The following is a 24287-nucleotide window of genomic DNA, read 5'->3' on the forward strand; positions in this document are numbered from 1 at the left end:
TATGTTTTATTTATCTTTACCCAAATGAAGGTTGAAATGTAATTATTTATAATATATGCTTGGATTAAAACAATTGTTTACCTGTAGGACAATCAAGAAAAAAATGTCTTTCATTCATTGCATGCAGGTTGATACATATCTTTATTAGGTTGTACTACATTGTTCTTACATGGATTTTGAATGTCATTGATTAAATTGATATAAATCCAAAATACCTGTCCTCCCACACCTGTAAATACTTTGAATCATAAATGAATAAGTAGTAATGGCTGATTTACAAAGGTATAGTACACATAAAATTAAGTAAAGATGAAAGTTGGATTTAACTTCCATTTTACAAATGGCAGTAATTTAACAGGAACATATTGTTTGATTATATATATGAAATATATATTGGGGGAGGGGGGATTCAGAACTGCAAAGTTTGTAGTTAAAGAAAGGATAATCACCAGTTAATAGTGACAGTAATAGTTCTTATGTTGGTTACAAAGCTTCTTGTTTCAATTGTCATTTTCCAGTCATCTCACTCATGTGGAGGCAACATAGGAGGCATAGTATTGTTCTCTCCCCTTGCTTCGGAGCAAAAAAAAAAGTCTCAAATGTTTTTCTAGATGACCGTCTTTTTTGGCATATATATGGGCCATCTTTGCTCTCAGAAATGTAGCAATGTTATGCTATTTGAGATATTTCATATATATTGTTAGCTGTAATTTCTACAAATAGTTATGATAAAGTCTTCTGTGCAATATAGGGAAGTAAAATTGCTGGCAGCATGTTCCTTAATGAACCAGCTTAATGTTCATTTTTTAGGACCAGATATTCTTTCTTGGAAGTGAATTGTTTTATTAGAACAGATTAAGTGCATATATTATTTGAAAGTACAAATGTATGAGCAATAAATTAAAATCAGATTTCCTAAAATCTAAGCCTATATCTGTACCTGCTGAGTTTTAATCACTTGAAAGTAATAAATGTTCTAAACGTCCTGACATTTTGTATGTGTATATAGAAAGAGGCTAGTTGCTTACTCAGGACATGTAAAAAAAGAGACGGACTTACATGCACATTTTAAATTTTTGCATAATATACCACCTGTTTGCCTCAAAATTAGCAAGAACTTCATATTAATCTTACATTAAAGTCAGTAAATGGCAAAGATAAATTAATGAAATAAACCTTAATAGTTTCATTCATAAAATTTGAATATGAGAGTAATTTAATTCTAAACACACAAAATTGAATGTTGTGTCATGATTTTAGTTTATGTGTCTAGCCCTAGAACACTTGTTAAGGTAACACGATACCGAATAGCATATCTCCCGATTTCCAAAATTTTTGGCATACGTGTACTTTGAATCGAGTTACATCGGAATATGTAATAAAAAATGGGGGTCACCATTTTTGTTTTTTTGTAATTTTCATAGGAAAACGTCAATTTTGGCGACAAATTTACTTAGGTATATAGTGGAAATGCCTTTTTTTCGGCTTACTTTTTTAGATTTTCGAATGGATGGCTATTTTCTTATATACGGAGAAAAACAAAAAACTAACATAATATCCAGGATTGCATAGTGAATCCATACACGTATAGAAACTCATATGTCACCATCCTTGTTTTTGAAATAAATGGCTTCAAAATTGATCGATAGGCCTAGAATTTGACCAAAAACGTGTGACGTTATGGTGTACGGAATATAACGTTATTCCTTCTCAGAGAAATGGAGAAAAAATATGTGTCGGGATCTGAATGAGTATATTTTATTTTCATTTCCCCTGTCGACTGTCGTAAAGTTCCTAGTAATGCAATATAAAATTCTACTGAATCAGATATGATTTTATTTCGTCCTGCACATGGAATTTCACTCATATGAATTAATATTAAAATCGTCTGATTTTCACACCAAACGAGCATATACCTGAAACTTGCGTGAACAGGTTCCATGTGAATCTTATGAGAATAGTTCATGCATAAATCACCGGAATTTTGTACAGGTTAAATTCACGTAAATATTTGAAATAAAAATATCTTTGTTCTAAAATTTGATTAAAACCATAAAAAATACCATCAGATTTTTGTTAAGTTTACGTGAAAATTAAATGAAACATTTCACGTGAGATTCATCCGAATTACTAATTTTTAACTCCATCATATTAGACAATGATGGTATAATCACTGCATCACGTGATGCAGAAATATAGTATTTTAAAAAAATTTGATTCATTTAACAGTTTTTTAATTGCTCGGTTTGATGATTGTTTAACGTTCAGTGGCAACTAGTTCATGCATTTTCGGGACGATACAATACAATTTTGAAGACAGTTGTTTATAAAAGACACATTTGATGCACCAGTCAAAAAAGATTAAACATTCTGTTATTTGTGAAAATTATGAGGGAAAATAATGATCCTGATAAAATACACATTCCAAAAAATAAAATAACACAACTCCAAGAAAAATTCAAAACGAAAAAATCCCTTATCAAATGACGAAATCAAAAGCTGAAAAACATCAAAAGAATGATAAACAGCTGTCATATTCTTGACTTGGTATATACATACAATACATGTAGTATAGTGTACTCTGCGTGGTGTAAATGTGTTACTTGGTTGCTCAACAAGTCGGACAAACCTTGTAAACTGTTAACCCGAATAATTCAGTCGTTATATTCCATTTCATTTGTGAAAAATTATTTACATAACAAATCTTGAGATCATATATGCATTCTTTATATAAGTAAAACAACTGTGAAATTTAAAAGTTCCAGCTTGAAATTCAACCTGTATCAGATGTAAACCGGAGTCTGTACTCTGTACATGTGCTTTTGTATTTTATCAAAATGCCTAATCCAGCAACCTGTCATGAAACAAAATAGAAAATCCAGACGATATGCGCACCTATAATAATATGAGTAGTAACACAAGGTACATAGTTTTAAAGCTGAAGCAAAACGACTGTAGTCCTAAAATTAGCCGAATTAACTCTATATATACTAAGTGCGGGATTAACGGTCGAACGGACAAATGTTAAACAATATGATGATACGTGCTCTATACGTAATTTGGTGACAATGCATATTTCATGAATGGAATGGTAATTTGGAGATCTGAAATGTAGTAGCAATGTAAGAAGGTTAGCATTCCGTCATTTCGTCTTTGGTGGAAAGTTGATTAATTTGAAATTTTACCGCATCTCCTTATATTTCATTATGGTTTGAGTTTTCTAGAGAAGAGCAAAAGTTTTAAGACTTAAACTAATATTTACCAAGAGACTGAAATGTTACTGTAACAATTATACTACACATACTCAAAATTTTCCAATGTTTACTAAAACTACAAATAAGAAGTGTAAAGATACTATTCCAATTAGCATTAGTTACAAGTTTCTTGATGTCTTCCAGGCGTTTAATTAATGCCCTGCTGTTGCTATTTTATAAATTGCATATCATATATCTCCATTTATCATTCTATCAGCCAACTTTTGTACAAATAACATGTACATGTACACATTTTTTTATTTGTACTTGTACTTTTACAAATAAAGTCTCATGTTACCCCACTGCCATAATGAGCAAGCGGTAACGGAGATATTTAGTTTTGCGTAACTGTTCAATTTTGGTCTTCCTTGCGGTCTGCGTTTAAACTTTGTCGAATTTAAAAAAAAAAAAAATTAGAGGCAATGATATAAATTTTATCAACTTAAGTTCCAAGTGACGGGTGTAAATTGTAGGATTGATTGATTTGATTATTGGTTGGTTAACGTCCAGTGGAAAATATTTCATGCATGTTCAGGACTAGAACAAGTTAACAATAAATACAATAGGTAGGTTTTGCAATAGAGGCAGGGTATCCGCGATGAGGGTCGGGAAAATTTTAACTGACGCTATACATGTATATATATATATATATATATACTAGTTCTAAAAACTAATTTTAAGAAAGAAACTTTCTGGGCCTTTTCCGACGCCTAGTATGCGAGCAATATGGCCCTCAGAGCCTAAAAGATAACTTTGTTAATTTTCTTTCAGTCGTTTTGTCTCCCAACTTGTACATGTACATTATTTCCAACTCAAAACTAAAATCCACCGAATTGCCATGCAAGCGTAAATTAACACGAATATAAAATCTAAATGATTTCAAGATCTTGCTTTTTTACAGTCTCTTGCCGTTTGAATAATAAAAAGTCAGTCGTTTGGATGTAAATTTCGAGAAAAAAAAATATAACGGAATCAGGGAACACGGAACCGGTCTGACTACAGTTAGCCCCAACTATCAACTTGCGTTTGTAGACGCAAGTGGATACTCGGGGCTGGCTTTATTCAGACTGTAACGGAACCTGAATTTTGTTTTGTTTTTTCTGCCGAATCAAGTGCCCATGTATTTCTCAGCCTTCGTTAACTTTCTAATGTTTCATTCCGATGTTTCTGTCCGTCCTGAATAGACCTGGTTTATACGATTACAAAGCTGGCACTGTATTTTAAAATATTTCCAAAACTATATCGAATTTACTCTGTACAAACCAATGAATTTCAGAGACTGTTTACACATGGAACACAGGAAAAGTAATTCGGCTAAATAACCACTTTTTTACATTCCATACAAACAAACTATTTTCTGTATGATTTTCAACGTCTGCTTGTATTGTGCTTTTCCCCCTAATCATATCCGTATTCTCATCCAAATAAATTTAAATTTTGTCCGAGCGTGTTTTTGATGACCATTTTAAAACGAATTTAATAGTTGTAAAATTCCCGGGTTTTTTTTTCACACATCATCCCAAGCTTCTATAAATTAGATTTCTACTTTCAAAACAAAATGTCATGGGGATACGGTGTGAATCATGAATAAGTACTTATTGCAAAAATAAACCAAGGTTTATTTTTATAAATTGTTATTTGGATGGAGAGTTGTCTCATTGGCACTCACACCACATCTTCCTATATCTGTACCACGAATAAAAATAAAGTGATAAAACTGTGTTTGTTATGCATAAGAACATATTTAGATAAAGCGTGCACATGTTTTAATATCAAAGAAACAGAATATTAAAAAGTAAGGTAATACTTTTTAAAGATTAACAATGAGCAGAATGATTGCCGGAAAACGATAAAACAATCTATGTCAAATAACCGCTACGTATTGCATCAAAACTCTCGGCACTCTGCATCTAGGGAAAGTTACCGTTAAAAATGTCACACAAAACTCGCTGTATTGGCTTATATGTATTCATGAACGTTATTCGATAACGTCAGGAACGATAACTCATGGCGTAACGTCATTCGGTATCGTGTTACCTTAACAGTGACGATTTGATTTATTGTTGTTCAATGATAATGTCCTTAAAACATCAAAATTTTAGATAAATTTCAATGTTTCCTTTGTCAACATTACTTTTCTAAACATTTACATTTTAAACGTTGATCTTTTTGGAGTCCAAACCTATGATACATGTACATGTAAAACCTGTAAAGACACTCAGAAACTTATTGGTCAATATTTGCTTGCTCAAGTTGATCTTTCTTCTTATCAGAAAACTATCTTCTAAAAGAAGATCAAGGGATTAACTGTTCAAACAGGGTAAACAATTATTTACATAAGGGGTACTGAGTGAGCTTCATTCACATTTTATTTTTAAGTGGATTATAAACTATAACAGTGTACTTTTTGTGAAAAATCAGTGCTACCAGTTGCCTCAGACCCATATGAAGGGTTACGGTAATCATAATTGATTGTTATATTGCTTTCTATCAATATGTATGATGAACAAAATAAGATCAACATGAACCTTTTTATAGGCAAATAATTGAAACAATAAAAGAGTAATAAGGCCCTTATTTGGCCCCAAAATTACTGCAAATTTAAAAGTTATCATACATATTTTTTCATTACTGTACAATATCTATGGTACAAGGTATTCAGAAAAACAAAACAATTTTGAACATTGAACAAGTTACCATGGCAACAAATTATGACTTAGTTTGCATATTTTGTAAAATTTCGTGATTTTCTTTGTTTTTCATCCAATTTTTAAGTATATTTTAGATTGAAAAAGTACATTGTATGTGCGCACCCAAGAAACAACTATATTTAGTGAGATTTTGTCAATAGTTATAATAAAGCTTCTGTTAAATTATTTTGTTGTTTCTTGGCTGCGCAAGATGTTTCCACAACAGAACTAAAGATAGAAAACTGCATAAATTCTGTATTTTTCATCATTTTTGTGAAAACAGTACATATTATGACGTAATTGTGACGTCATCACATAACAATCTTAATGTTTTTCATTGATATTTCTTGACCCTATGCATTTCTAAACATTATGTGCCAACTTGAGAAAGTTATCAAACATTTTATTTTCTTGGGCCAAAACCAGGCCTTAATGCCCCATCTCCTTATCTTACTGTTTTCTCAATTTACTAAAAAAATATGCTGGTTTACTTCCCCTATTTCTGTAAGTGTCAACTAGTTAACTTAATCATCCACCACCCCAGACAGTCTGTGACCTTTCAATTTCATAAGGTAACAAATTGATGGTTGTGAAATAATAGTCAAGTAGATTAAGTCAAAGGGTAATAATGATTTCATTTGGGGTATATTATTTGGGTCCACACAGCAGTTGAATAATCTTTTATCATTTGATCAGCTTGATTATATGTTATATGGTGCAAAACACAATATGCTTAAATCATAAGCCAACAGCCAAGACAAGACTGCAACAGTAAGTCAAGTTGCATTTGCTAGGTCATATCAGATTCCCCAAATAACATTTTATATAAAAATAAGCACAATACAATGTATGCAGGGAATATATATATAGACATTTCACTAGACAGTCTTTACCCAAAAGAGTTGTGGTAAAATTTTGACATTTTTAAACAGCCATAATAAATTTTTATTTTGAATTGATAGTGATTGGTGTGGTTATATGCATTGATATTTAGCAATATGAAATAATTAATTATTGAGAAATACAAATATACCTTTATGAAGGGTACTTTAGTTGTCGGTAGAAAAAACCTCAATTGAAATGTTTTTTATTTTCATTTCGGGACTCATATTACCCGACTATACTGTATGTTTTATTTCTCATTGTTGAAGGTTGTAAGGGTTGCTAATAACTACTAGCATCCACTTCTTTTGCACTTTTTGGGTACTTATGTCTCATTGGCAATCTTAGCACATCTCCTTATTTTTATATCATTTATAAATAGAATTCTAAAACCCAATTATATTTGTTACTATGGTTTGACAACATAACTTGGGGGTAGATCGATAGAAGTTTACAGTTTATAGAATGTTAATATAAGTTTTGTTAAAATAACTTATTGATCACGTCATTAAGCAATAATTATGATGCCTCATTAAATTTAATATCTTTCCTCATCTGACCCTAAGCAGAGTAGCTGCAAAATGATTTAATTGTTTCTTGATTGTTTTCATGGTTTTGTTGGTCAATTGAAATGTATTAAACCACAAATATTTAATATTCCTGCAATCAGTCAACCATTGTACAAATAACACTCCAACATGCAATACCATATACAAATACAGTCTCAAGTTATCTTGCTTCTCTGTGATATACTGAAATGTACACTGGCATCCACCAGAGACCAATTGATGTGCACTTCTTTGTGGAGCAATTAATTTGTAATGTTTAAATTGCTTATCCATGGAACAGTTGAATAATTTGGTTCATTTCATGGTACAAGTCCAAATCACAAAGTTCTTGAAATCTTTTTTTCTCTCTGATGGTCCTTGAAGAAAACCTGCCGTTTCTCACTACTATTTTTATTGCAAAAACCAAAATTTTGTGCGAGTCCTTTGCCAATTTTTTTTCAGTAAAATCCTTCAGATCACCTCTTTTCCGGAAGTCTGAAGTCATGTCTATTTCTTTGAAAATCAAAGATAAAAAATAAAAGAAAAAGTAACTAATTAGAATAAAGGATAATAACTATGCTTTTATTATAACAATATACATGTTTGTACATTGTTGCTTCAAAAAAACAAATTCCTGGTATGCTGAAATGTTAAACATTTGACCAATTAGTCAGTTGAATTATTATGATGCTACTGTTATTTGGTATTAAACATTTGTCTGAATGGTGACAATTACAATCATGTCACAAGTTATATTTATCCTGAGTATGAAAACCACACATACATGTAATAAAATTCCAGAACACTTTATTTGAGGAGCTACATGTAAGGAAGTCTTTCCTTGGGGCATTTTTGTTGACAAATAGTGTCCAGGTCAGAACATGATGTCCTTTCCTGTATACAGAGAAAACAACAATGATTTAATGGACAATTAGTTACCTGCTATCAGGGTGATAATCAGTGCTATTGCAGGGCGATAATTGATTTATCAGACTACTAATGGATGGTGTGATAAGGTGTCTAGTCAGTGTTTGAATACATGAAGCATGTAATTGAAATGGCAATAGTAGAATATGTCAAAACTTTCGACTAATTTGATTGCCTGTAAAAGAGATACATGTAGTGAATGATTTATAAACTTGATTATAAAGGGCAATATGCACAAGTAAGTTAATTAGGATTTATGAGTTGTACCTGAACAGGTATATATTTGAAAAGTTTGGATAGGTCAGTGCACATGGTAAGTTAATAAGTTATTTCTTGAAGTACTCAGAATTTTTATTGACTAATGTTAAGGATAAAACAGTCAGGTTTTTGAAGATTCTGGAAAGTGCAGTTAAGCTGGAATGCTATTCAGGATATTTTCACTGTCTAATGTTAAATGAATTGATGATTAGGACTAATGTTTTGTTATTTTTTTTAACTTCGAAAATCCAGATATTGAACATGTTGGGTGTCTGAATTAAAGAAAAGATAGATTAACAATCTAAATCTAATCCTAATTGTATGACTGCCAAATACAGGATATAGAAATAGACATAAGACAACAGATGTCAGTAAGATACATTTAATTGTCCTTGCAATGGTGTCCAGTGGCAAATATTACACTTAAAGATAACATGGAAATAACATAATTTGTATTAAACCTGGAAAAGTAGCAAATTCGTTTGTAAGTCTTTGCCTTGACTTAGTCTTGATAGTACTCAAAACCTTGGGTAATCAATCTTATCAAAAGACTTGAAAAAATGGTACATTGGAAGATGTCATGAAATAGCCATTATAAATCTTTTTATACAGGTTTCTGTAACTTGGTACACACAATTGTATAGTCAGAGTTAAGTAACAGAGAATTGACTATGATAGAAATTTTTTAATAGTTAAAACATTTTTGGATCATTAGCAAGAAATAGGACAAATAATAACTTTTATAAAGTATGAACTCTTAAGTTGACAAAATGCTGGTAATTTGAAAAATGTGATTAAATAATTATTCAAGTATTTAAATTGACAATTTGTGGTATTATTTCATTTGAAATAAACCAATTGGTCTACTAATAAACAAATTATTGCTGAACTGGATTTCTCAGGACAAAAGTACAAAATGGATTTTTATCTTGTCTTTATTGTTGTATGGTTGAATAGGAAGAATGATTTTCTGATTAAATTCCTGTGGGTTTTGTTCTTTTATTTTAAGGGTTACAATATGTATGGTTGTAAGAGTACTTAAAGTAACATTATGTTGTTCCATGTCCTAGTAAAGCAACAATGATAAATAATTGTATTAAAGAAAGGTTTTCTTATATACTACTTGTATGTGGCTAAGTTCATTAGATAAGTGGCAGTGAACAAATGTTAGCTCTTTTATAGGTTACTAATACAATCATGCTTACGAATCTTTGACATATGAAATTGCATAGTATGTCAACATGAAGTGTTCATAGCTTTGAATGAAGGGTGGTCAATATAATATTATGCAGATGAATCTATAAACATAAAAATCTTAAGTGATATAAGTCAATACGTCTATAATGCAATTGGTCAAGGTCTAGAAAGCTGTGATTGTGAACCAATTTAACAGATATTATCAAAGATCTACTATTCACACCAAATTCACTCAATGACAGAAGAAAATTTCTAAGATACAAAAGATAATCCACTAAGGAGGTGTTTTACATACAAATTTATAGATGATAGGGATCTTGAATTATTGTATGAGTTTTGCTCATTGTTTAAGGGCATACCGTGACCTGTTATTGTTCACGTCACTGTCCTAAACAGTAATGATTTAAATAGTTAGTTATCTCTTTGTCAATCATACCCCATCTCCTTAGCTTTTGTTCATTACAATTAGTGTTAGCTGCAGAGATAAATAAAGGTATTGTTAAAGTTCTCTTTCCGAAAGGTTAAGTTATAAGTAACAATGACTTGATAGACCATTATAGAATATCTGCCTCACAATGACCTTAGATATGACCATCATATGTCATTAAGACAAGCTGACCTTTCCTTTTGAGGCTTCACCATGACCTATTAATGAAAATGAATTAACATGTCATGGAGATCCCATTATAAAATACATGGAACCCAGAATTGCACTTATAAATCTCAGATATGGGTGGGTGTCAAATATTTTGTTTAGTAATCAAGTTAAATTATTAAATAGCCTTTAAAGGTTGTTACCTGATTTTAAAAGTGTCCTTTCTTGCTTCAATAAAGCATTGCTCAGAGCTATTGGGTGCCACTAAGTGGAATAGGAATGTAAACTCTTCAAGGAGTCATAAGTTAACTCCTGTTTTATATGCAGTTTCTCTTGCTCATTTTTTATGTACATATACATATAAATCTTTAATTTACTTAAATAATTTTAGTGTGTGGTATATCTTTCAGGTTGATGAAATACATAAACTTTCTATCACTGGTTATACCATTATATACTTGTCTGACCTTTAAGATTAAATATAAATGAAAACACACCTAGAAAACAATTCCATGTAAAACATAATGTTGAAATGTGTTTTGACAGACATAATATATGTCTGACAATTAAAAGAAAGAAAAGGTATATCAATTTACTTAATATAGACTGAAATAGACTGTAAAAGTCACTCACATGTCTAAAATGGCATTTACTTTTTTGTCTCTAATCCAAATAAACAATGTGTGACATAGGTATAAACTTTGAAGAAACAAGTACAATTTAATTCAGCAGTATGGGAATGGGTTAAAGGTCTCTCCTTACAAACATTGTATTAAGAATGGATTATAAGGTTAACGGATTAAATTAATAGAATTATAATTATTTTACGAAATTGTTTTCCTAAGGTATTTACATTGTTGAAATAACTATCTAGAATTCTTCAAAGGTGTCCGATAATTTTTTGGTTTAACAGGTAAGGCATGTAAATATTTAGAAATTTTTCATCTATTTTATCAAAATACTAAATGGTAATCAGAAATAAACTGCTAATAGAAGGTATATAATTAAGATACCGTTGTCAGAACTTACATGACATATTGTTCTTTGAATTAGAACACATAGCAGTTTGCATCAAATAATGGCAAAAGGCTTTTAACTTTAACAGTGACTGTTTTTTTTTTGTTTTTTTTTTAGGTAAGATATTTTCCAACATGTACACTACATATAAATATTTTATTGATATTTATAATTTTAATAGATTTTAATTTCAAACATTATGTATAATATCATTTGTTTTTTTTAAATTTCAGTCATAATACTCAAATAACAACATTTGAACATCCTGTTACTCGTAAACCTTCCAACCATGCTTCAAATAAAACAAGGTAAGTTTTGTAAAGCATAGAAAAACAAAGGATATAGTTATTCATCCATGACACAAAATCGGTATGCATGCACAACAAAAACTCAAAAAGCAAAGGAGTAACACTTCTATTGCTGTTCTTCATCTCAAAGTCACAGTGAGGCCTTCAACACTTAAAGCAAATAAAAAAATCGCCTTACTACAAGTTTAAGAAAGCCACTAGCACTGGTTGAGCGGAATTATTTGCAAAATAATTTTAGGTAGACTTTTTAAGATGTACGTAACACCAACAAATTGGGTGTTGATATTAAGTTAAAGTCTGGGGTTGAAGTCATAAAACTTTGCTCAGTGCTGGGAGCACAAAAATCATGCTCGAAACATGAAATCCAGCAATTTGATTGGTTGATTTTGGAGTCTGAGTACAAAAATCATGCTCGAAAGTTTTATCACCGCGAGGTCACGTAACCATTATACCAACTTGTTGGTTCTCTTGTCAAAAATGTGTGCTAACAGAGATATAAAAGGTAGGACAGTCTGAGACAGTCAGTCAGTCATTATATTATGATAACATTTGTTGCATTAAAAGTGATTAAAAGTATCCACAAACATAGCTGAATTGCATTATCGTCATGGATCTATCCAAAATAGTCCTTTTCTTGAACATACGTAAAACTAAATCAGGGGCGGATCCAGCCATTTTAAAAAGGGGGGTTCCAACTATATGTCCCCATTCAAATGCATTGATCGGCCAAAAAAGGGGTTCCAACCCCCCCCCCCCCCCCCCCCCCCCCCCCCCTGGATCCGCCAATGTTAATCTGCATGTTAAAAGATCTCTTAAATTTTGAGTCTGAATATCTTGTTTTGATTGATATTCTGACAATAAATTGTCTCATTCCATTTAGACCTTATACTGAGCCTTTATCTATTCATTCATTTAAAAGTACATTGCATTTCATTCCCATAATTTTACATTCGCAATTGAAATTCTGTATGACAACATAGGTATCCATTACTCTGAAGAAACTGACAATTGATGTTAAGTTTCAAAGCTTTAAACTTCTCAAGATATAGTTTTAAGTTCACACTTTATTGATTTAAATGCATGGGGTATCATTGAAAGAATCCAGTATCTCTGGGAAACTTTCTCAAATAATCAAAAAGGGGTGTCACTAACCAGGTATTGGATTGCAAACATTTTGTATTGTATGTTCTTGTTCAATTATCACGTTTTAGAAAATACCATAAAATGGCAACAAATAGAAACTTAACAAATGTGTATCAGTGGGAAATCACGGTCTAATGATTGATCTTTTATTAACAGTAAATAGCTGATAAAATGTGAACAAATAAAATGAAGGGGGACATTACCACCAGATAACAATGTATACCTATGTGTTTGATTTATTGAGGTTTATTCCTGTCCTGAAATGAAATAATTTTAAATTCAGACATGACTTTGTTTATATTATGAAGTTGTGTTATATTTTTAGCTTCATTGTTGTGATTTTATAATGTTTTGGAAAGTAATTATAATAGTGTTGTAAGAGAGGTCTAATATGGGATTTGATCATTTATTTGGAAGTTGCCTGTTGTGGTAAGCAAAACCATTCATAATATATATATATTTATAGTTCATGTACAAACCATGTATGACAGCGTGCACTGGGTTATTCGGTGCTATTGACATTTCTATGTTTTCATTAGCATTTATAAATAAGTGATCAGGAAAAACTAAAAACTTTTTTCCCTAACTATCATTTATCAAGTCTTTTCTTTAAAAAGATGATTAACGAGTCATTTTGATTTTAATTGTTGACTTTTATTAATATCTTAGAAAGAGTTGTTTCCCAAACTTGCTTAATCGATCATTGACAGAGCATATTCAGAAATAAATGCAAATGCAAAATAATTTGAAAGATATGGGGACAGTCGACCCTCTTACTCACTACTATATTATGGTAATTCCAGTAAACAGTAAACACAGATGCAGAATTTAACATTTGTTGATTTTAGGATTGAATTGGTTTATATCAACATTGTGTTGACCTGTCAGTGGAGTCATTGTTCATAAAAAATCTCCAGATATACACAAGTACATACAGATGTTATAAAAAAACTTTATTGCACCAATTTGACAGATGCATAAACAAGTATTTGACATAGAAATGGTGACATACTGTTGTATTACATCAGTCAGACTGTTATAGTGATGTTTTATCTACAGATTTTATCACTAATAGTGTCTTGTCATGGTACTGATCAATCAATGTATAGGTAATCCCATTCACAATCTGTCAAAATTATTATACACTTGATTAGGTTAAACTTCTCAAATAAATTCAAAAGTGTGTGTTTACTTTAGTTTAAATACACAAACTGTATCGATCTGTGGTGAATTTAAAATTCTAGTGTCTCTTAAACCAAAGACACAAAAAGAAAGATGTAAATTTTAAATAGAAAGTAAGAATTGCATGCACATTAGATAAATTTCCAAATAGTATAAAGTGAATACTGAAATTATTGCAATGCTTTTTATTGCAATAAGAATTATTTGCATTCTGATATCCAATACTGCTTTTACATATATATCTTCATCATCTGCATGCAGAATTTCCTTAACAAATGAGATGAGATTGCTTATAAATATTTAAACCTTAAAAGTCGTAAAGCAGTCTTAAATTTGCCGACTGTAATCTTATACTTTGCAAATCATTTTCTCCCTGTGTTGAAGACCCATTGATGGCCATCACCTTTAACTGTTTTCTGCTCGTTGGTTGGATTGTCTTTTACTGTGACTTTCCCTGGGTCCATCTCTTAATTTCAAATAATTTCCAAAAAGCTTTATGCATACAACCACATTTGCTAAAATTAAAGCAAATTCAAATTTTAGCTGGTATAAGTAAGAATATTGTTTTGTTTGATGGTACTTCTAGAATGGTGTAGAACAACCTTGAATACACATGAAGGTCTGGCGCAGTAGTTTGAAAGGAATTTTTATAAAATACATAAATAGATAACAAGAGTATTAATATTTACATTATAAACACATTAAAATAAGATATTGTTTTAAATTCAAATAGAAAAGATGTTTGTGCAATTTACTAGCAATACCTTTTTTTCAGAATTTAAGTTATTTCATTAGTTGAATTTCCATTGTTAAGGATGACTTTGACTAATCACAAAGTTTTGATTTACACTACTGAATATATTACCCAGAGAACACTTAGATTCCAAAAAGGCAAATTATGAAAAACTAATATGTATAATTTTTTTTCTATTCCAGTTCATCTTCCTCACCCCCACGAACACCAACCAGTCCCACCACACAAGAGGTATGTATAAAGGCTTGGTCGGATAGATTCAGGATCGTTTGATTTTAAGAGACCTTAGAAAAGAATCAATTCTATTTATATAAATTACAATAACTGAACATTATGTGTAACTCATTGGAAATTTGACTCGGAATCAATTTAGAAGTTTGGAACATATCCTGTTTTATTGTATGAATATTGATCAGAGTAATGTTTCAAGGAATCATTAAACATTTATATATATCAACTGACCATATACATTATCCTTAACGGAGATCATATTAATGTTGGATTCCCTTGTTTACCTGTGAAATGAAAAATAATTTAAGGGTTACATATTTATGATAGATAGATATCTTGTTAATTGACGGTTGACGGCCATGTGTACCCCGGGGATATGATTTTTAACTGTCTGTGACCATGTTACTCAGATTGGTATTTTTTCTAGGTTAGATGTTTTATAAGTTAATAATCTGTCATTGAATGTAGAAATGACTGAAGGAAAAGATTGAAAGAGTTATTTTTTCCTGTTTTGCGAAGATTCTAGTTATTAATCTTATTTAAAAAAACCTAAAGTGCCAATATATGTGTTAAAATTGTTTGGAGCTGGAAGCATATTGTGTACATTTCTTTGATTGAAGTTTGTGATATTCTTAATTTTAATGGAAATTACTACAAACTCTGTTGATGTGAAATTTTAGTAATGCTTATTTTTAAAACTGATATTTGGATTTCGTTTTGCAGTCAAACAGAAAAGTAGCAGCAACACCAACAAAAGTCAAGTGAGTAAACAGTTCCTTTATGTATGATTTGTGCAAATCCTGTATATATCTTTTTTTTTTTTCTTCTAGAAAAGGGGTTTCTTAAAGTTCCAATGGAATGCAAGTTTGTTAATATTGAAGCTATATTTAGGCAGCAATGTTTACTGAAGTCTCAATCTGATCACAAACTCCTCTAATGATTAAGGAAATATAAATCCAGGAAACAAACAATATTTTATTGTTATACTTGGAATAGGATTTTTAGAATGTATTGCAAATATATACTTAAATAAAAATGCAGAATGGATGGAAAATTAAACAAAACAAAAAAACTGAATTAATTGAGAGCAATTAATCAATTATTAGGAATACCACCTTCATCTTTTTGTAAATATTTGGAGTTTTACAATGCAGAAAAACATCATAGTTTGCATGGTATTAAACAGCTTATAAATATTTTCATGGCACTATTCTCATTAAACAGAAAATTTATTATAAACTTATCTCTATTTTCAATTAACCAGAAAGCAAGTAAAGATTTTGTAAGCAAACACCCTTGTACATAATGTACTATTGTTTGATAACAGAGGTTAAAACATAAGATAATGGTTAATATCAAAGAAAGTCTTTTTTTTTTAAATATATTTGATATTCATAGCCTCCTATACTGAACAGGTAAAGTGAGGCATTGCACCACTCACATTCTACAAGATTTACATAAGAAACAGGTTACATGTGTAACAGTGTCTTATATGAGAAACAGTGTCTTACATGAGAAACAATGACTTTGGCCTGATTGCAGAAACCAGTCTGACTGATCTTTGCATAAAATTCAACTTGGCTTTAGAAACTGGGTACATAGCAGAACTGTCTTAATTTGAATCCAGTCAAGTATTTTTTTAACATAATTATTTTCCTTGAACACTTTTGTAAATCGTGCTTTGCAATAAGTTTGGAAATTTTGGTTTTCATTGCTTTTAACAATGTTTAAACCATGTTTTTTTTACTTGACCTTCCAACTGATATGATTTGAGTGCTATTAATGGGTCTTATGCAGTAAAAACCCTTGTTCTCCTCAAATCCTCATATGGATTTAGGAGCTATATGGATATTTTGTTCTATTTCATATGAATTGTCAACTAGTGCAAGTATTTGATTATCAGGAACTGTAAAATTGAATTACATTTGTAAATGCCAAACACATGAATATAAAGATCAATATTTGTAAGGTATATGAACAAGTTGTTACACCTGTTTTAACCTTGGTTTGTTTACAATGTACATACTCAACAAATTCCCTTGACAAGTTCAATGCACTTTGGCATAACTGAAATTCGTTCATTCTTTGATAAAACCAGAAATGGCTACAACAAACACAAAATCAATCAAATGTAGGAACAGTTGTTTGACATGTATTGTTATGATAAATAATGAACTTTCTACAGCTGAGTTTACTAAAAATTGTAATCACTGAAAAACCAATCAAGAAATACTGCTACAATTTGTTTTATGCATTATCTTCCAAATGACTTGCATGACGCAACTCAATGTTCACAAGGTTGTAATGTTAAACCGCAGAGGGAGAATCTGAAATTCAATTTCCTTGGAATTGCGAAACTGATTACGGCTCAAATTTTGATGGAAAATGAATTGCTTTAAAATCAGGTAGGCAGCTAAATTTGTGGCTTTATTTTGTGTAATAATTTCTGCTTATCTTTTTAAAATTTAATCAACACTTTCATTCTGATGTTTGTAATAAGATTTAATTTTCTTTTAAGTGCACATAAAAGAATCTAATTTCATATCTTTAAATTGATTTCTTTAAATAATATTTCATGTTTAAGTTCTATAAGTTATTGAAATGAGATAAAATGAAAACTGCAAATATCATTCTTAAGTTTGTACTGTTAATAATTTGAATGCATTATATTGAAAACACTAGACAGGCTGCATAATATTTTAAAGAATTTCATCTCTAATATATATGTCTTGAACCATTTTTTTGCAAATACAGTTTAAGATTATTGAAAACATTTTGATGAATTTTAGAAGATATAAATTCTATTTTCTTCATTCTTAGTTTATGAATAAAAACCATAAATTATGGATTTTGTTTTTTCAAACATATTCTGAAATTAAGTGAATCTGAGAACCCTATAGTGTGAGGTTTATTCAATTTCCTTTGCGTTTTTATGGAATATTACTAGATGAGATTTAAATGTAAGTTATAACTGTTAAAACACACATCTATCTTGTTGCATAACATCTGCATTGATTTGTAAATTTACAGATGTTAATATCTGCAATCCTCATCACCTTGAAATCAGTAAGATGAGAAATTATGTCCTCTGCCCAGTATATCACAAAGCTGCTCTTCACTAATGTTCTGTTGTAAACTATTGATACTAATTGATACTACACTGTAGTTTCTTTAACAATATTAATTCCCATTGAATATACGTTTGTAATTATATGTTTTTTCATGCACCCATCTCTGTGTTTATCACAAAATTTTCAAAATACACCATGGAAATTAACATAGCACTGGTTTCTAATAAATATAGCACCATGGCTCCTATACGTTATTTTATGAAAATCATCCAAGGTAGCACCAGGGTAAAAAGGTGCTGTAAGGCTGTGGGGAGAACACTGCTCATCTTATTTCCATGATCTATAATACTACAGTTGCTAATATTGAGCTGATACATACTATACATCACGGTTCAAAGTATCTATACAGGCGCGGATCCAGCCATTTTAAAAAGGGGGGGGGGGTTCCAACTATATGCTCCCATTCAAATGCATTGATCGGCCAAAAAAAAGGGGAGGGTTCCAACCCCAGAACCCCCCCTGGATCCGCCACTGCTATAGTGGGTATAGGTTTTAACTTGTCAGTCAATCAGTCAGTTACTCTGTCAGTCATATTTATTATATTTCCAAGTACTAAGTCCATTACTTCGTATTAATTGCAATCTAAAAAAATACTTGGAGATACCTAAGGTATTTGAGATTTCATGCTCTCTAAAGGTTCTTGTATTAGATCTGCTTCTCTCTTTCTTTGTTTCTTAAATAACAGATTATTTTTGCCTATGTAATTAATTTTTTTTAGGTAAAAGTGTGTTGAAAAATTAGTTGTACGATACATCTTCTCAGTTAACTACAATGTATTTATCAAATTTATAGAAAATAAAGACATCAACACCCAGGTACTACTGCTAGATTATATTTATATAATGTCTATTTGTTCCACCATAACTTTACATGTTACCATACTACCACAGGGTTAACTATACTCATTACAATTTATCAAATTTATTTAGTTCTATATTTAGACTCTTTAAAAATGCTTTTTAAGATAACCTTGAAAGCATAAACTAAACAAACTATTGCACATTGACAGTTTCAAGATCTCAACAACCAATTACAGGTATACCCTAACCAATTACAGGTATACCATTATCTAATCAATTGTTTACATTTCAGGTCATTAAAAGCACCTCCAGCCAAAAGAGAAGAAACAAACATGGTGGCCATGAAAGGGTGGCTTTATAGACAGGTTAGTTTCACTTTTATTATGGCATATTTATGGGTATTATGTTTCTGGTCTGTGCATCTGTTGTCTGTGCCTTCGTTCGTCTATCCATCTGCTGTCAGTCCCGCTTAAGGTTGAATTTTTTGTTCAAGGTAGTTTTTGATGAAGTTGAAGTCCAACCAACGTGAAACTTAGTACACATGTTCCCTATTATATGATCTTGATTTTAATGCCAAATTAGAGATTTTGACCCTAATTTTAGTCCTCTGAACATAGAAAATTAGTACTCAGGATTATTTTTGAACAAACAATGGTCTGTTTTAACAAAGGCGGATCCAGGGTGGAGGGGGGGGGGGGGGGGGGGGGGGGGGGGCCCGGCCCCCCCTTATGTGGCAAAATTTTGGCTGATTATATAGGGAATCACTGAAACATGACTGGAGCAGGCCCCCCCCTTAGGTCAGTCAGCGGGCCCCCCTTATGAAAAAGTTCTGGATCCACCACTGTTTAATATTGTTAAATTGAGTAAATCTTTTCTAAGAGATACTGTGGATTCAGTATTATTTATGAGATACTTAATTTTGTGGCTTTTATGCTTTTATGCTTTATGCTTTTATGCTCTTATGCTTTTATGCCCATATTTTCTTTAGTCTTGAATGCAGATTTCTGCGAAATCCTGAAATCAGTTACAATAGCCAGGAAAATTGAATTGTTCAACCACGAAAATTGGTACACTGTACCTGCAAATATATATGGATTTTCATTAACTTAAAAATTAATTAAATTATTTAATGGAGTTTGAAAAGAAATCATATACATGACACTAACATAGTTTTATGTCAGGCAAAAATGTAATTAAACTGATGAATAATTACCCTTTATATTTGACACACATGACCTACTTAAATGATCATGATGAATATTTGAAGGTCCAGTGAATAATATTTTTTTCGTGTTCTGGAAAGAAAAATATTTTTAGTCGAGGACACTGAACCAGATTTAAAACATAGTTTTAATTTGTAATCAACAATTGCAGAAAGGTCTCACACCAAACATTACATTGCACAACTACACTCTGACACTTTTGAAAAATCTTTGAGACACTTAAAGTCATATGAAACCTCAAATTAAAAAAAATGATGCATATATGGGTTTTTTTATAACAAAATGGATGTATTGTCATTATTAAACTTATGTAAATACACTTTTTTCTGAAGAAAATTCTTTAAATTAATTTAATTGTCCAAATTAAGAAGAAGTTTACTTTTTTTTAATTCAACAGCTTGCTTCCAGGAACCAATTTGCCGACATATTTTCCATATTCAAAGTGACCTTATCGTGACCCTTCTCATAAAAATCCTGTGATCACAATACACATGGATCTGTCACTAAAATAAACTATTATCTGATTGTACAAGTTAAACATGTGCTCATTATCCATGCTTCTTTGTTGATTGTTTACTATAAGGTGACAATCGGTAAACTACAGTTTCAAAACACGACAATAAATGAGCTGCCTTATTTTCACTTTGTAACAGACAGAGAGTAAAAAAAAAGTGACGATTATATGATTTTTTGGGTAGAAAATGAGAAAATCCTGCACAGAAAATTAAGTTTATGATCTATACATGCATTGGTTCAAGAATTGGATGGACATTATTTTTCACCAGTCACTCATTTCATATTACTTATAGAATCTTTTAAAAACTTGATACTCAATCGAAAAAACAGCAGTCCAATGTCAGTGCAAAGATAAACTCAAAAAACACAACAACAAAATAAGCGGTTACAGACTCATAAGTGTCCTCACATAAATGTATATCAATCACTGATTTTATCATGAAATATTGATTGGTGATTGTTGATGTTATATCACTTTCAACACTCATAGCTATATTATCTTGGCCACTTAATTTTGGTGGATGAAACCAGTGTACCTAGAGCCTTATTTTTGAGCTTTTCCTATATATCATGCATTATATCCTTGTTTTGAAAAGTCAAATATATACTCTAGACATTATCAAAGTTAACAAGACCCCCACTAGTCCTTAACTGGCTTAAGTCTTGCACAAACCCATTCATTACATAATCTGAATTAATGTATGGTAATTTACTACCGGTATATGTAATTTATTTGATGGAGAAAAGAAAATACATTTCAATACAATATACTACAGATGCATGCTTTGTTCTATTGTAGGAAAGTGGTTTTAAATCATGGAAGAAAAGATGGTGTGTTTTAGCCGATTTTGGGTTATTTTTCTATAAAGGTAAATGTTTCATGTGTATGAATATTTTATCTCAATGACTGAACTATAGCTAAGAAAAACAGAAGATCAAAACAAATTTCTATATATAGCTACACTTTTAATAATAATAGCAAGGAGTTAATTGCCTTTTCAGATTGTTACAAATTTTTAAAGATTTTTCATTCATAAATTAAAAAAAAATCATAATTTTATTTGCTTTTTGAATGATTGAACATATCAACTTTAATATTAAATGAAAAATGGTGAATTTTCAGATGATGAAGAAAAAAACCAGATTGGCTCTATATTACTTCCTAGTTATAAAATAGGTCAATGTCTACCGGGAGAATCTAGTAAAAAGTATGCCTTCAAAGCAGAACATAGTAACATGAAAACGTACATGTTTGCGTCAGATAACCAAGAGAATATGGATATGTGGATAAACCTTCTCAAATCAGCCGCCATGTTAAGAGGTCCTATGTAAGTTTAATATTTTTGTGTTTCAGAATCTAGTATTCTTGAAATCTTTTTCCCCTGGTGGTCCTCACTATTATTTCTAATGCGAAATACTAAAACTGTGCCAGTCCTTTGCAAATTTTGGTGGTCAAATCCTAGGACCACCACTTTTCAAGAACTCTGGAATCTAAAGCATTCTGGACCTGAAAAAATGTGACAAAAAAAATCCATAAACCTTCTTTTGCCACACAGGAACAAATTAAGTTGAATAATTCTATTTAGAAGTCATTGGATTAAAAATTAGAAATACATAAAACATTTCTTATCAAAATAACAATATGGAGATGTGGAATGTTTTCCAATGAAACAACTATCCACCAGAGACAAAGGGATGTGGATGTGGATGTAATGTACAGCTTTCAGCAATGAGAAAAAAATATACTCATAGTAAAATCTAAAACTTGCCAAAATGTGAAAAAAATTCAAATGCTGAAACCAACAGCCAAATTTCTGACAAAACAAATAGATATAGTTTATGAATGTAAATACTTATATAATAATACTTAAAAATAGACACATTGTTTCAGCTGTTAAAGTTTAAAGACTTGTATTTTATATCTACTGTTTATGCACACTTTGAAATATAGCGTATTTCTTTTTGATTTACAGAATAGAAAAAGAACCTAACAATAATAGTCCTCAAAAGCTAGTCCCTAAGTCTGCTTTTATGGAATGGGATGAGGATGAAGGGTCTCCTATGAATAAAAAATTTTGGACAGAAGGACCTGATGTTGGGTCCCCACATGAAAGGAGACAGAGACCTCCAGAAAATAGGTCTCCAGATTATGATAGAAGTCCTCAAGATCATAAAGGCCCACATTCCAACAATAGACAGCATGAACCAAGAACACCTGATAATCCTCACTCCAGAGATGATAAAAGATCGCCTAGTAGTCCATCCTCAAGGCCTAAAATTCCTATTGACAAAAATATGCCTAAAGGAATAACATATGACCCTTTCCATGGTTATCGTAATGATCCAAGGAATAACAAAGTTCAGGAGCAAGAAAAAGCAAGTCCTAGAGAAAGGTACAACGAGAGACACAGAGAGCCAAAACATAAGGGTCACAGGCATCAAGAAAACGACTCTAAACAAAGATACCCAAGTGATGATAGCCATCAGAATGATCCTAGGCCACGATATTCTAGTAATGATAGCCAACAAAATGATCCTAGGCGTCAATATCCAGATGATAGAAGGCAAAACGATCCTAGGCAACAATATCCTAATGACCCTAGGCAACAATATCCTAATGACCCTAGGCAACAATATCCTGATGATCCTAGGCAACAATATCCCAATGATGATAGACAAAATGATCCTAGGAACCGATACCCAAGTGATGACAGTCCACATGGACCAAAATCTAATCATAAAAACAGTCCTTATTTTAATTCTTGATCAGGAATTCCTAAGGATGCGTTTAACAAATATGCATCAGAAAGAGCTCCTCGAGATTCAAGGTCACAATATCCTGAAGAAGCAGATAGGTACAGGTCACGTTCTGCAGAAAAGCATCAACCAACTATGGATTCAAGTTATCCAGAAGAAAATTCTCGGTATGGACCAAGAGATTCAAGGTCTGGTTATTCAGAGGAATCTGAACAGCAACGAAGGTCCCGTAAACGTGATCCTACAGATGGACTTCCTGCCATACCAAAAGAACAAATGCACAATGCTTCTAGACGACATAGGGACTCTGATAGAAGATATGAAAGACAAAGACCAAAAAGTGAATATATAGAAAGACCTCATCAGCATAATGGACATCCACAATTGGATAATCCTATGTTAAATGATGGGAGACAACCCCCACATGAATTTCTAAATGCTGCATATGGTCGGCAACAAGAACAAATGCAAAAATCTCATGTGAGTCAACAGGACTTGTCACCAGGTCGGTATTCTGATGATGCTCCGGAGAAACAAGCACCGAGAAGTCCAGGGTATGATGATGATAGTGGTATGTATGATCCCTTCCAAACTCAGAGAATATACGATCCTTTTCATGGATATAGACACAAGCCTTCTCCAGAGACCAAGGGCAAGGAACCAGAGGTGGAATACAGTAAAATTATCAAAGTACGGAGAGGACAGGATGTGGAACAACATCCTCCAGAGGATTATCCTTACATGCAGATGAATTCTTCTAGGTAAATTAATACACTGTTTTCTAACTCAATATTTTTATGCCCCACCTACGATAGTAGAGGGGCATTATGTTTTCTGGTCTGTCCGTTCGTTCGTTCGTCCGTTCGTTCGTTCG

The 24287-nt window shown here is 31.5% G+C and overlaps 2 protein-coding genes across 12 annotated transcripts in view; both read left to right on the top strand.

Moving 5' to 3' along the window:
• Positions 1-23690, top strand: part of LOC139481533 (pleckstrin homology domain-containing family A member 7-like) — a 34872-nt gene extending 11182 nt beyond the window's left edge. Inside the window, exons 1-8 of one of the 2 annotated variants that reach the window (XM_071264938.1) lie at positions 8439-8539; positions 11602-11676; positions 14938-14986; positions 15710-15747; positions 19210-19282; positions 21456-21525; positions 21780-21984; positions 22630-23690. In XM_071264938.1, coding sequence (XP_071121039.1) covers positions 8532-8539; positions 11602-11676; positions 14938-14986; positions 15710-15747; positions 19210-19282; positions 21456-21525; positions 21780-21984; positions 22630-23422 — 1311 coding nt within the window. In that variant the 5' untranslated portion in view covers positions 8439-8531 and the 3' untranslated portion in view covers positions 23423-23690. Of the gene's footprint in view, positions 1-8438; positions 8540-11601; positions 11677-14937; positions 14987-15709; positions 15748-19209; positions 19283-21455; positions 21526-21779; positions 21985-22629 lie in introns of those variants that run through there. The other variant, XM_071264937.1, reaches the window with a different exon arrangement.
• LOC139481532 (cingulin-like) overlaps positions 22630-24287 on the top strand; it is a 30347-nt gene continuing 28689 nt past the window's right edge. For 8 of the 10 annotated variants that reach the window (XM_071264929.1, XM_071264927.1, XM_071264926.1 and 5 more), the window contains exon 1: positions 23549-24174. In XM_071264929.1, the coding sequence (XP_071121030.1) occupies positions 23549-24174 (626 nt within the window). Of the gene's footprint in view, positions 24175-24287 lie in introns of all 10 variants that reach the window. The other 2 variants (XM_071264935.1, XM_071264936.1) reach the window with 1 other exon arrangement.

This window comes from Mytilus edulis, chromosome 7 (assembly GCF_963676685.1).
Source record: "Mytilus edulis chromosome 7, xbMytEdul2.2, whole genome shotgun sequence".
NCBI classification, from domain to species: Eukaryota; Metazoa; Mollusca; class Bivalvia; order Mytilida; family Mytilidae; genus Mytilus; species Mytilus edulis.